Raw genomic sequence first — 14,600 nt, forward strand, 5'->3', positions numbered from 1 at the left:
TTACAATTGTAAGATACTGAAACAACCTAAATGCCCACACATAGGAGAGTGAATGAATAAACTGCAGGATCTCACACAATGGAATACTGTGCAATTATGAAAAGGAATGCACATTTTTAAAAATACTGAAAGAAAAAAATAAATAAAAACAACTGTCAGTTTAGAATTCTATACCCAGAGCAAATCTTCCCAAAAATGAAACCAAAGTAAAGACAGCTTCAGAAAAACAGTAGGTGAGAAAATTCAGTGCCAGATGGCATGCTGTGTAATAAATGTTAAAGGGCAGAAGAAATATGTTACCAGGCCGAAACTCATATTTATGCAATCATATAAGGAGCTCTGAAAATGGTAAAATGAGTACTACCCTGCAAAATAGGGAACAGACTATTGATACCTGTAACAACATGGATGGACCTCAAAATAGTGACCCATTGAAAAAAGGCACACAAAAAAGAAAACATAATATTTGATCCCATTTATATAAAATTCTAAAAACACAAAACAATCTCGAAGGACAGAAATTAGACCAACAGTTTCCTGTGGGATGAGAAGGGAGGATGAGTGGGGATGGATTACAGAGTATAAAGGATGTGTTCACTACCCTGATGATTATGACAGTTTCATGGCTCCACACCATATGCCCAAACTCATTACACTGTGCATTTTAAATGCATGCAATTTACTAAATATATTATACCTCAATAAGCTGAAGAGTTAACAATAATAAATAGTAGGGAAGAGGTTGGACAGCTGGAGCACTGCTGGCAAAAATGCAAAATGATACAACTACTTTGTAAAACAGTTTGGCGGTTTCTCATAAAGTTCAACAAGCATGCACCTTACAACCCAACGATCTCAGCCCTAGTTATTTACTCAGGAGAACTGTATCCATACGTCCTCATACATGCTTGTATGTGCATGGTTATACTAGATTAGTTAGCTGTATGCTTAGGATCCAAACTACTCAAATGTTGATTCATTTGTGAATGAATAAACAAACTGCTACATCACACAATGGGCTACTATTCAGAAAAACCAAAACCAAAACCAAAATGAACCAAATTGCTGATTTATCCAACAACATGGATGAATCTCAAAAGCTGCATGCTGAGTAAAAAAGCCAGACTCAAAAGTATGCACACTGTATGATTCCATTTTTACAACATTCTGGAAAAGGCAGAACTATAGGAACAGAAATCAGATTACTTGTTGTCTGAGGTTGATTGTGGACAGAGGGATTGGTTACTAAGGGATACAAGGATGCTTTTAGGGTGATGGAAATGTTCTATATTTTGACTGTGTTGGTTACACGAATGTATACATTTGTCAAATTCATAGAACTGAACATCTCTGAAGGGTGAATTTTACTCTATATAAATTAAATTTCAATGAACTGATTTTTAAAATTAAGCATCCAAACCATAAAAGGAAACCCCGGAAGTTTTTCAGTAATGCTTAAAGTCATGTCATATTCAATCTAGCACTTTTAAACATTTCACTAAATATAATGGTAAACGTTTAGAACCTTTTCTTGAGGTTTCATATTCTATAGCAAAAGCCACTCTTGGGGAAAAGGCTGAAATAGTACACAGGAACCAATAAGGTAACAAACAAATATGCATTCCCATGTCAGCAAATTTCACTAATAGACACTGGGGAAACACTGCTGAAGATTTAAAGAAGCAAATATGAGACCAATTCATGGAGTGGGGGCAGTTTGCTATTTAGCTGGATGAGAAAGAACATCAGTGATTTCTAACATGTTTCAGCTCACGATACTTTACATATTGTTTCAATAATCAAATACACAAAGAACTTCTTTTTAAGGGGGCATTGAAGGTAAAATGTATGGGAGAAGAGCTACTCACAACTGAAACGATCTTTAATAAAAGAATGATTTATGGAAAAACTGTGGACCTATAGCCACTGAGGGAATGGCTGCTTTAACTCAAATAGAGGGCTGGGATCCAGAAATACCGTCACAAACAAAATTTATTCACTAAATAATTCCTATGTAAGAATTTTCCATAAGAAAGTTGAAGCATACCAGATATACTCATGTAGTTTTCAGTCTTTTAAAATATGGTAGAATCTTTGCAATAAATGAAACTGGAAGAGATCATGAAATTCTACTGTCCCACAAAGAATTAGTTAGTATATAGCAAAGTTCTTAAAGAATCTCTTAAAGAAGGTTGTTCGACTTTAAGTGTTCTAAATTTATTTTTCTTTCATGACTAGGGGGTGTCAGTAAGATGCTAACAGCAGATTAAAAACAAACAAAACACCCTGAATGTCTCTCTTTATGTATGTATTTTTAAAAGAGTTAAATGGTAATTTTTAAAAAAAGAAATTTGTGCCATGGAAAACACATTTTAAAGATTTTTATTTATTTATTTGAGAGAGAGAGAATGAGAGAGAGCACGAGAGGGAAGAGGGTCGGAGGGTGCAGCAGGAAAAGACACTTTAAAGAGAGATATTGGGGGGCACCTGGGTGGCTCAGTCAGTTAAGGGTCTGACTCTTGGTTTCAGCTTAGGTCATGACCTCAGGGTTGTGAGACAGAGTTCCACGTTGGACTCCATGCTGGGTGCGGAGCCTGCTTAAGATTCTCTTCTCCTATGGTGAGCACTGTGAATTGTGTAAGACTGTTGAATCACAGACCTGTATCTCTGAAACAAATACTACATTATATGTTAAGAAAAAAAAAGGGGAGGTGCCTGGGTGGCTCAGTTGGTTAAGCGACTGCCTTTGGCTCAGGTCATGATCCTGGAGTCCCGGGATCGAGTCCCACGTCGGGTTCCCCGCTCAGTGGGGAGTGTGCTTCTTCCTCTGACCCTCTTCCCTCTCGTGTTCTCTGTCTCTCATTCTCTCTCTCTCAAATAAATAAAATCTTTTTAAAAAAAGAAGAAGATAGTAGGAAGGAAAAAATGAAGGGGGGGAATCAGAGGGGGAGACGAACCATGAGAGACTATGGACTCTGAGAAACAAACTGAGGGTTCTAGAGGGGAGGGGGGGGATGGGTTAGCCTGGTGATGGGTATTAAAGAGGGCACGTATTGAATGGAGCACTGGGTGTTATACGCAAACAATGAATCATGGAACATTACATCAAAAACTAATGATGTAATGTATGGTGATTAACAAAACAAAATAAAATAAAAATAAAATAAAATAAACAAACAAGTAAAAAAAAATTCTCTCTCCTTCTCCCTCTGCCCCTCCCCCCCACACTCTCTCTCTTAAAAATAAATAAAAAATATAGATAGAGATTTGGAAAATTTTCTATTGTTATGTGATTTTTGCTGCTCAAAGTAATGGAAATGTGCCCATATATCAAAATCTCTTACATGTGAATGCTTAAAATACTTAGAAAAATCTAAACTGTTAAAATTTTCCAAATAAAGAGTTTCAGGGCTTTTGAACTCATTTGTTAAAAGAATGAAGAATTCCCATTAGAAGGAAATTTGCTAGCCAAATTTCATCAAAACTTTGGCATATTTGGTAGATAAGAGAGAAAAAATTAGAATCATAATTTAGTTAATAATCAATGATGAACTACTATTTGGATCTTTGAATTTTTGTATTACATCTCTTTCTGCTATAGTAGCCATAAAATCCAGATTCTAAGTAAATTGAGCTTAAAAACCAGACCATCAGATCACATTATCACACAGGGTTAAGCAATGATTATAATAAAATGAAGCTTATTGCTTCCAAAAACTACATATTATCTTGTGCTGTTAACAGGCTTTTGTATTTAATAATAATAACAATAAATAAAAAATGTTAACAAAGATTATTAATTTTATGTTTCACATTCTTTAAAAATGTCTTTTTGTTTATGCTTTATAATTACAGAATATGCTTGTAGGTAGTCCATATATAAAGTTTGTTGATAATAAATATACATATACTGGATGTATACTATCAAAAATTTTTACTGATGGGGTGCAAAATTTAAGAAAATAGATTGGAAACAGCTGTCTAGTGGAATTAACAAATAATTATAAAGCCTTTGTAGTCCAATAGCATCAGGCACAATTCTAGATGCACAGTAAGTATTTAAAACTGTTTGCTCAGTGACCACCTCTGAATACAAAATGTGGTACTTTCTGTATATTTTGTGTGTATGTATAGTTCTCCCTTGGAATACGCATTTCATTTGGTGACTAATTCCTCTGCCTGAGTATATCTGTGTAAGACACCTGAACCACAGAAGCAGTAGTGCTCCGTGGTGGCAGTTTCTGAATTTAGACTACCTGAGTCTAAATCTTGGCTCCATAATTTATTAGCTAATAACCTTGAATAGATCATCTTCTGTGGCCTAGCTTCCCTTTATGCATAATCAGGACAATAGCAGTACCTGTCTTATCGCTTTGTGGTGAAGATAAAATGAGTTAATATGTGTAAAGTCCCTAGACCTATGTCTGACATATGGAAAGTGCTCACTGCAGGTTAGTTGCCAAATACACACACACACACACACACACACACACACACATACACACACACAATTGGGGTGAGTACACTGATATGTTTATATTTCATGTAATTTTATTTTACATTTCAGGTTCACAATATGTATGTATTTTGAATAACAGTAATATTATTAACAATAGTCAACACTGATTGAGTATTAGTTCTGGGCATTCATTTAAGTACTTTACACAGATTATCTTTATCTTTGGAAAAAAGATGATACAACATAGCAACATATAGCATATTTTTCTTATTCCCATTTTACAGATGAAAAACTGAGGTCCAGAAAAGTAACGTAACTCCTTTAAGTTCACATAGCTAGCTTATGATAGATCCAGGAAGACTGGCCTATTTTTTTTTTTTTTTTAGATTTTATTTATTTATCTGGGAAGGAGAGGGAGAGAATCTCAAGCAAACTCCACCATGAGCAGGGAGCCCAACGTGGGGCTCGATCCCACGACCCTGAGACCATGACCCCAGCAGAAACCAAGAGTTGGACGCTTCACTGGCTGAGTCACCCAGGCTCCCCGGTATGGCTTTATAAATCACTGCTTGCCACCTCCCGATTGTTTAATATTACTGAATATTACTTCTAATACTCCCTAATATCTTCATTTGTATGATGCTTGGTATTTTATAAGATACTTTCACATACAGTGAGTCTCATAAACAGCCTGTGAAGTGAATAGGGCAAGATCATTATCCTCACTTTTATGGAGAGGAAACTGGTACAGCTGAAACCATGGGAGTCTTTCAGTAGATGTGTTTCTGCGTTACAAACATCCTGGCTGCCTCTGTACACAAGGAGTCATTCACCATAAACGGACCGAGTACTTACAATGTGTCAAACTCAGACATCCGTGATGCTCTGGAAGCATCACAGCCTAGTGGGAAACACAGGTATGGAAATAGAGAATCACCATATACAGTGTGTAATCGCTAACGGGGATAGGAAAAAAAGTGCTTAGGAAGCACAGAAGGAGGGACCATCTGTGCCGGGGAGGTCTTAGAAAAGGTGAAGGTGGCTGCGGGGGATGGGGAGGCTTTCCTGGAAGACAGAACACACGTGTGTGAGTGTGAATCCATGTTTGTGACCGTGACTGTGCGTCCAGCCATGGCTATGGATGAGTCTGAGTGTGTACCTGTTTACAAGGGCTTACTCACATATTAATGTATGCACACGCAGTCCGTCAGTGTGGAGTCAGTAAGCCTGAATGTAAAGAAGAATGTGTCTGGATCCACACACACCTTGGCAGAATCTGACCTCCCTGGTACCTTCCCGCTGTCCCTTGTTCCCCCAATATCAGGGTAACCAGAGATACCAGTGGCTTCCCACTGTAGCAATTGTCTCAGGAGCTCTGGTGATTAGACGCACCAGGTTTTTCACTCTGTCAATCTGAAGGTGTAGCAGTCTAATAGAGCCAGCTAGCTTACCTGAGTGGGGGTGGGTGGGTGGAAAGTACAGTTATCTGTGGGTGCACATCTGTGTGCACACTTCTGGCTATGTGTGAATGCTTAGTGTTGCTGCTCTAAGCCAGACTGGGGAAATCTCCTTTTCCCTTCATCTTCACCACCTTGGGGACTTCACCCGCTCACCTGTTTCCACTGCCACCTAAATGGGGCTGGCTTCTGCCTCCACTGAAGTGTCCCGGGGATATCTAAAATGTGCTTCTGTGCTGGGGCTGGGCAGAGGCAAGGCTGGAAAGTGTTGGTGCCCATTTTCCTTGGAGACACTTCCTACTCTACCCCACCCCTGCCCCATTTCAGGCCAGACATCTCCCCTAAGCTGAAAAATGTGTGCAAAGGCAAACAGGACTGGTGGTAGCCATGAGGGTCACTCCCAGGGGTAGGCTGATCAATCCTCTCCCCTGATGATAAACTTGTTTTCAGAGCAAAATTGAAAAAGAAAGAAAACTGAGGACCCCTCTCTCCACAGATATTCCCCCAGGAATTAGTGAGGTGGGGAATAAGGCTATAATATTCATATTTCTTTTAAGCTTACACAATCAAAAAAGCTAAAATTGCAAATAATAGGTAGTTGATGGAGACTAACTGTATCTCTCTAAAGTGGTAAAGTAATTGAACTAGATTTTCCCTTTTGTTAGAAGGCATATAAATTCAGGGCCATGGGGTCGTGTAAGGCAAAGGCATAATGTGCTGCAAAACACTGGTGATTTGTGTGGGTTTGCATCCTGGCCCAGTGCACTGCCTCACAGCTAGATATTCACATGGTAAAATAAGCAAAAATGAAGTACAATAATCAACACATGTAATTTGCCATATTTTAACTTGAATGAATGAATAAGCAATGAGAAAAACAAACATATTTAGAAAAGTAGGATGGTCTTGTGGTAGAGTGCTCTCTGAAATTACAATACCTGGATTCTCTTCCCAGCTCCACCAATGACTTAATCTATTGAAAAGGGTTTTGTTTTTATTTTTTTAAATCATATACTGGAAAATTAATCCAGTGGCAGGATATATTTTAAAAATATGAGTATGTTCAATCAAGTCTTGTTCAAGTATCTTTTAAAATGTAAATGATCACTAAAATAAATGATCACTAATAAATGTTAGCTGTTCCATATATGAATATATTTACTATAGTACCTACCATATATAGTATATATTTTCATGTTCTGGACACAAATATTTTCCTTAACATTAAGGGAAGATACTGTTTTTCTAATATGGGAGAGCAATTTTTCCATAGTCAATATGTGTTTATTTGCACTTAAATTATTGATGCATCAATAATCTGAAAAAGAGAAATAGTCTGATAATGGCTAGAGACTCTGTTTAGAGGCTAAGGTTTCTATCATGGACTGCTTTCAACTGTTATATTTTATGGCACAGATTCAGTGGGAATCTGATCTGCTAAAATATTTGGGCTGTGAAAACTCCCACACTGTGACAGATGTCAAGTCCAATTAAGTGACTCATGTCCAGGTTTCTGTCCAATAGGATTTCCCATTAAATATCAATTTAGGGAAAAAAAATTCCATCCCCCTTCTTAAGCCTTTATCTCTTCCACCATCTCCAGGCTGAATCAATTGGTACCAGGAGAGCCAAGAAGCCACACACGCATCTCTGCCACTTTGCTTTGGCTCTCCCACCCTCTCCCGTCTTTCTCCGCTTCCCTGTCACTGTTACTCCGGGAGACGTTCACTTTCCACCAACCTTCTCCAAGCGTCTCCAAGCCAGACTATATATATTTTACTGTAAGGTAAAGAAAGGAGGGGGTGGGGTGGGAGATGGAAGCAAGCCTTGAAAGACTTTGAAACTGCAAATAGGTGTCTGTTTATACAAACTACAAGTAAATGAGGAAAGAGGAAGAGGCAAGCTTAGCCCCGAGTTACAGTATTGTGTTCCTGGGAACTGGGGAGACATCAGCTGAACAAAGCCTTATCTCAAAAAAAAAAAAAAAAATCACTTCTGAGGAAGATCGCATCTCTGCCTTGCACTTCCCAGTTTCTGCTCAACCGTATTAAGGGAAGGAAAGGAGTCGTACAGGAGCGGGATCTTATCTTAACCATCTTTCTTATTGATTCTTCCGCTATTAGAAAGTGGAGGAATCAGCCCTTTGATGTGATTGTGTTTATCTCTGCATCTCTTTTGTTATTTATAGAGACCTAGAAGAGGAAAAAAGGCACGAGACTTTTCAACACCTCACTTAAAAAAATCAACAACGAATTTCCCGAAATGTTTGAGAACAATTAAAAGGAAAAGGCGTTTTTGGTCTATCAACTAAGTGAACAATCATTTATATCGTCCACATCCTGAGACATTATCATCCCTCGCTGTGGACACTAGCGAGATGACAGCTGCTTTTTCATATTCGAATGTAATAAATACTTGCTGCTTTTAATATATTTCGGAATTGCTCCCCTGTATTCTTTGGAATTTGTAACTCTAAAAGATTGGAGAAAAGATTATCGAAAAGGCTTTTACAAGGTAAGACTTCTTTAAATAATTTTTTTCCACCCTGGAACTAAGTTAGATTATTCATATTGCATTTATGGATGTGCTTCAGCTAATTGTTAAATAAATAAAATGTATGCACGACATGCTATTTATGAATATTTTAAAAAGATATCTGGAGGAGAATTTAACATGCTTTGAGGGCAACCCAGGAACTTTTTAGCCGAACTACAACTATGTTGTGGCTTATTGTGATTTTCCATTACTCGCCAATTTATTTATGCCCTTTCAAGCCGAATGTGTAGATGCAAGTTGTTCTACTTTATAAATGTATCTGCAAAAAGCCCGTAAGGAGTCACATGTAGTTCACTTGGAGCATTTGTTTTTATTTTGCATTAGAGGACCTGCTTTCCTAGCAGCGCAATGAAAGCCAGCTTGGAGACAAATTCGCTCCTAGGCAAGTGCAGCGCTAGGAGCGGATCACACATCCCTGGCTTTTGTTTCTCTAGAAGCAAGCCCTCCTACACGTCGCCACCGCGGATTTCTCCCGCGGCGAGCGTCGCTCGGGCTGCACTCACCGGGCCCACGGCCTGGTGCTCCCCCGGCGCCTGCGATCGGTGCGCGCTACACCCGCAGGTGCGGGCCCCTACTGCTGGCCCTTTTCTTGGAGGCCGAATCCCCCCCCAGGCCCCGCGGTTGTGGGCGCGCCCCCCCACCCCCCGCAGGCGCGCGGTCGGGGTCGGAGCTCCAGGCCGGGAGAAGAGCCCGGCGAGGCCGTCTTCCAGGAGGGCGTCGTTACACGAGAGCTCAGCACAGACCGGCTCGGCCTCGGCCAGGCCGCCCCGGGACCGCTGCGGGCTCTCGGCTCTGGGCCCCTCAGCACCGGACTTGGCGGGCGGAGAGGACGCTCGGGCCGTCTCCTCCCGTCCCCGGTCTTCCCTTCCCTCCCAGCCTCTCCTCCCGCCGCGACCCGGCCGCCGGCATTTTCCCGTGAGGTGGTCAGCCGACTGCCGGGCGCATTGTCTCATCTCCCCGTCTCCGCGTCCCTAAGTCCCCGATGTGTGTGGCTGTCTGCGTGACAGATGGTGCTTTGGGGAGCCGCGAGGGCATAAGGGTCAATTTTCTGTAGAAAGGAGCCTTCGCGTTTTCAGTCATTGTTTTTTCGGAAAAGCCTCCCGCTCCGGGCCGCCTGTCCGCCGTCCGCGCTCGGGACCAGGGTTCATCTCCAGCGCGGGGCGCCCTCCGCAGCCACGGCCGCCCCGCACGCCCCAGACTAGCGTGAGGGCCACAGGCGCCGCAGCCTCCGGCTGCTGGGTCTAAGGCCCTCGGAGCAGGAGCGCCCTCGGCGTCTCCCCGCCCCGCGTGAACCCCAGAAGTGCTCGCCGTTCGTAATCATTCGTTTGTCAGGGAATGGGAAGTGAGGCCGACTGCCTTGCAGAGTCGGTATTTGGCCGGAGCAGGCACAGAACGCGGTCGCAGCCTCCTGGGCCTGCCCTCTCCCGGGGGGGCCTGGCCCACAGACCGGTCTCGGCCTCTCGGAGGCCGAGGAGTCCGGGATGCGGCCGGGGCCCAGCCGGGACCTCGCTGGCCCCGGCCCCGTGGGGAGGCGCGGGGTTCAGGCCCTCGGGCCTGCCCCTCTCGGCGCGCTCCCTTCCCCGCGGGGCTAGCTCCGTCGAGCGCGCCCGCCTAGGGTGGGGAGGGGACCCGGGACGCGCCGAGGGCCGACTTGGTAGGCCCTCGCTTGCTCTCCCTCGGATCCAAAAAAGACCCTGCTTCCTTTAATTGATTGATTTTCTGGCTCCCCTTCAGCCTCCAAAATGATGCTGAGTCCGGACCAAGCCGCCGACTCGGACCACCCCAGCTCGGCGCACTCGGACCCGGAGTCGTTGGGCGGCGCGGACGCCAAGGTGCTGGGCAGCGTGTCGGACCTGGAACCGGTGGAGGAGGCCGAGGGCGATGGCAAGGGCGGCAGCCGGGCCGCGCTCTACCCGCACCCGCAGCAGCTGAGCCGCGAGGAGAAGCGCCGCCGCCGGCGCGCCACGGCCAAGTACCGCTCGGCTCACGCCACCCGCGAGCGCATCCGCGTGGAGGCCTTCAACCTGGCCTTCGCCGAGCTCCGCAAACTGCTGCCCACGCTGCCCCCGGACAAGAAGCTCTCCAAGATCGAGATCCTGCGTCTGGCCATCTGCTACATTTCCTATCTCAACCACGTCCTGGACGTGTAGGGCCTGGGGCGCGGCGGGAGGCCGCCGGTCCGGAAGCCGGGGCAGCGCCACCGACCCGGGCGGCCGCCGTGGGGCTGGCGGACAAGGCGGTGGCCCAGCGGGACGGCCGCCGGGAGAGGCCTGGACGCGGGAGGAAGCTCGCCACGCGTTTGAGTTCTCTCCGGTCAGCAAGGAGACGAGGGGTTTCCAAATGGGGAAGGTGGGGTTGTCTGGTGAGCCTGGGGTTTGCAGGGGGCATTTTCCAGGCCAGGCGTGCCTCCTGGAGGCATCCGAGACGCACCGCCTCCAGGCCTCCCCTCCGTGTGTTAGGATCCCTTTAAGGGTAGTTGCTTTAGCTCACTGGAGACTTTGAGTTCTCCTACATTTATCTCCCACAGATCTTCATGTTTTGAAAGAATGAGGGCAGAAGCTCAGAGTAAAGACTCCTAACTTTAGACTATCTGGGATTTTTCTAATTGACAAATCACCTAACATTTGGAGGGTTTGGGAAAGACTCTCCTCCAATGTAGATTTAAGGCACAGAAAGGTGGAACAGGAAAGTTTCCGTTCTGCTGTGGAAAGGAAGATTATATTAGAATCCAAATAAAACAGACAAACCCTCAATATTGGTAAGCTCAAAAGATACATTGAGAATAGACACACTGTGGGAAGATTTGAGCTGGGTGAGATTTAAACCCCAAGGTATGACACTGATGTAGACAAGAGAATACATAATTAAATGGAAATTTTAATATCTGATTGCTTTTTCAGGCGAAGTGCCCCTTTATATATCCCAAAAACATCTATTTGTGACCTTAAATATGTGGACCCATAGGTGCAGTTAGAAAAAAAAACAACCTATTTTTATTTATGTTAGAAGGAGTAGAGTATTTTTTTCAAGACATTTATTTTTCAGAGTGGTGACAATTTTACTTTGGATACTCTGTGCCAATTTATTTATAGTCAAGTGTTTACACTTTTTCCTGTGGAATAATTATGTCTAACTTTTTACGTGTTTGTTGAGATTATACTGTGGTCTTTCTTTTTGCTCTAATTATATTGCACTTGTATAACAAATTTCCCACTTCTCCCTGTTTCTAAACATATTTTATATATTAAGATGTTTGTTCTTGAAAGGTTCTTTTGTTGTGAGATCAGCAACACTAGCACTTCACTATTATAGTTTTTTAAAAAAAGTTAAGTGTTGTTATTCTTATCTGTAGTTATGTCTGAAAAGTACAAACTGTTTATAAGGAGAGTAGCTTCTTTGTGTGTGTGTGTGTGCTGTTTGTGCGTGGGATGATTTTAGGAAATTAAGTTATTTTCCTAAAAAAAAAATTCAAAACTACTTTCCTCTGTGACAACCAAAAAGAAAAGTCTATAACCTGAAAATGTTTCATGTTCTCAGCTGTGAAACTCTTAAAACAAGGAGTGTATTTTAGAGACAAGGGAAAAAAAAAAAAACCGCATCTGCTATCCAAAGATTTTAGTCTTTTTCAGGGTTTTTTTGTGTCTCTGTTGCTTTATATAATGCAATATTTTGTAGTGAAAATAGATATAATCTGGTTTCTATCTGACAAGTTTTTCATATCTCATGAATGGTGCGCTGTTTTGCATATAAATAAAGGTATCAAATAAAGTCCTCTCCTTTATTTAAAGCATACTGTCTAAAAATAATAAGCCTACTTGTTGAGCATGAAATATATTAATGTACACTCCGCAAAAAGGAAATAGTTAAAAAAAAAACCCACAACCCCCCCTAAATCTTAACATATTTGTGTATTGAGATACTTGATGCTTTTCCTAAACTTGGATCCTGACCAGTCTACATAGATGTTCCACGTATGATGGTGACATAGATAACGTTCCTCTGAATGAGGAATAAATTACAGTGTTTATATAAAAATATTACTTGAATCATGGATTCCTTTGCCCTAAAAAGAAACTTAGTAATTAACTCAACCTCTTCAAATTTGAGTTAGGAAACTGAGGCACAGGGAGGTTAAATGCCCTACACTAAATCACACGGCTATTTGCTAGCAGTAAGAAGACCCCAAGATGATGACACTCAGTCCTCATGGCACTTGTTAAGAACAAGGTGTATACTGCAGCACTCAAACATCTAATTAGGACATAGATTTAAGACATGACACCTGCAAACAAACAAACAAAAAATTAAGTCCTGGACCAACCCTGGGATATTAAGAATGTCATCTACTAAAACTTGTAAAAATGTGAAATTGTCTGTCTATAAGCAGAACACATGAATACTTTAAAACTTCATACACATGTACAAAATATACACATACATACACACACGTATAAGATATTATGAACTATGAGTCTATATCACACCAAATCTCTGGTTGCCAAGTAAAAAGTGTAATTACATGGATACTTGGTTTTATGTCTGTGAATCATCTGGGATTATGAGCATTTTTCACTTTTCACCCATGTATCTTATAGTCAGGTTCACAGATAACCTAGTGAGACTTCATTCTCTTCTTCACATGGAGGTAGGTGCTTAGTAGGAATGCTCTTTCTAGGGCATGAAAAGGAATGGTGCCTTCTTTGGCTTTGTATCTGGAGTCCTGGCTACTGCAGCAGTGGATGGTTAATCCAGCCTCCAGACATGCTGTCTTTGGATGGACTGTTTGGATTGAGGTCTTCCCACCTTTAGGAATGGTCCCACTCCTGACAGCACTTTACTATTACACTACAGAAAAACTGGCCCTGCTCCTATGCCAAAGAAATGGGAGTCAACTTCGAACCTCTATAAACTCTGAGGACCTCCCTTTTCCTGGTTTATGAGCACAATTTCCAACTGACCTACACAGACCTCCCAGTGACATCTAGGAAGGATGTTTTAACTCACCCCCCCCCCCTCCAGACTACGGCCCTCACCCTTGGTGTTAACCTGAGGCGGACAAGGACAAGGGGCAAAGCACAACATCCCTTCCCAGCTACATGGGTCCTGTGGTCCCAGGAGAGGATCTCTGCAATGTCATTTCAGATCCAAGGCTGTGTAGCACCCTCTCAAGAGAAAGGGGGCATGGTGGCACTCTGCTAGACCAGACGGAAACTGACTCATCCCTGGCATGTAACACGGGCTCAGTGCTGTCCAGCCACAGGCAAGGGAGTAATGACCCTTCTCTGAATAATGACGGTGAGCCTTCAATCTCACATACAAATATTTATTGAGGGCCTACTGTGTGCCGGACATTGTTCTACTAGATGCTGAAAATAGAGCAACAGATGAGATAAAGCCTGGAGAGGAGCAGTACACTGACAACAAATTAAACGTATTTAATTTCAAGTTTTGCTCAGTGCTATAAAGAAAAACAAAGCAGGGTAAAGAAAGAGACGTTGGCAGCAGAGGGTGCTGCTAAGGGTATGATTTTAGGGCTGTGAGGGAAGGCCTCTTGGAAGAGGCAGAGACCTGGATCCGCCTCACTGGCAGCTGCCAAGGTCGCTGCTACTTGTAGTGCCCTGTCTTCTCACATCCTGTTACCATGTCCTGTGCTTATGCCACCAAAACCAGCGCAGCCGACCTCTCACCACGCCCCACTGGCAGCGGCCTCATCCTTCACCCCCAGCTTGCTCTCTCCCTACACAGACTATGGACCGCAGTTCCCTCAGCTGCTCCTCTGACCTTATGCCCTCTGTCCCAGCTGCCCACATCCGGCCAGTGCATCGCCACTCCCAAGGAAACCTAGCCCCCCCGGGCCCAGCCAACAAGGCCACCTGTGCTGAGTATTTCTATGCCAAGATGGCCGCTTCACTTCTGCCACTGTACAGAGACATCCAGAGAAAAGGGGCCAAAGCCTTGAGCAAAAAACCCTTCCCTTGCAGGGAGAGGGCAATGGGAGGGCAAGCCACTGACAGTATGGGTAGTGGGATGGATTAGGAGAGGCACAGCAGACTGAGGACAGGGGGTGCATACGGAAAGAAAGGGGGCTGGATGGAGGAGGAGAGAAGGCCCGCTTCCCGAATGAGACC

At 43.3% G+C, this 14,600-nt stretch overlaps 1 protein-coding gene across 1 annotated transcript; it reads left to right on the top strand.

Annotated features, from left to right (window-relative positions):
* Positions 1-10,214: 10,214 nt before the first annotated feature.
* NHLH2 (nescient helix-loop-helix 2) lies at positions 10,215-10,622 on the top strand. The gene has a single exon (XM_028101870.1). The coding sequence runs from the start codon at positions 10,215-10,217 to the stop codon at positions 10,620-10,622; it is 408 nt and encodes a 135-aa protein (XP_027957671.1).
* Positions 10,623-14,600: the final 3,978 nt, after the last annotated feature.

This window comes from Eumetopias jubatus, unplaced genomic scaffold (genome assembly GCF_037043125.1).
Source record: "Eumetopias jubatus isolate StellerSeaLion01/CBP00866 unplaced genomic scaffold, mEumJub1_p1.0 scaffold_4, whole genome shotgun sequence".
Classification (NCBI taxonomy): domain Eukaryota; kingdom Metazoa; phylum Chordata; class Mammalia; order Carnivora; family Otariidae; genus Eumetopias; species Eumetopias jubatus.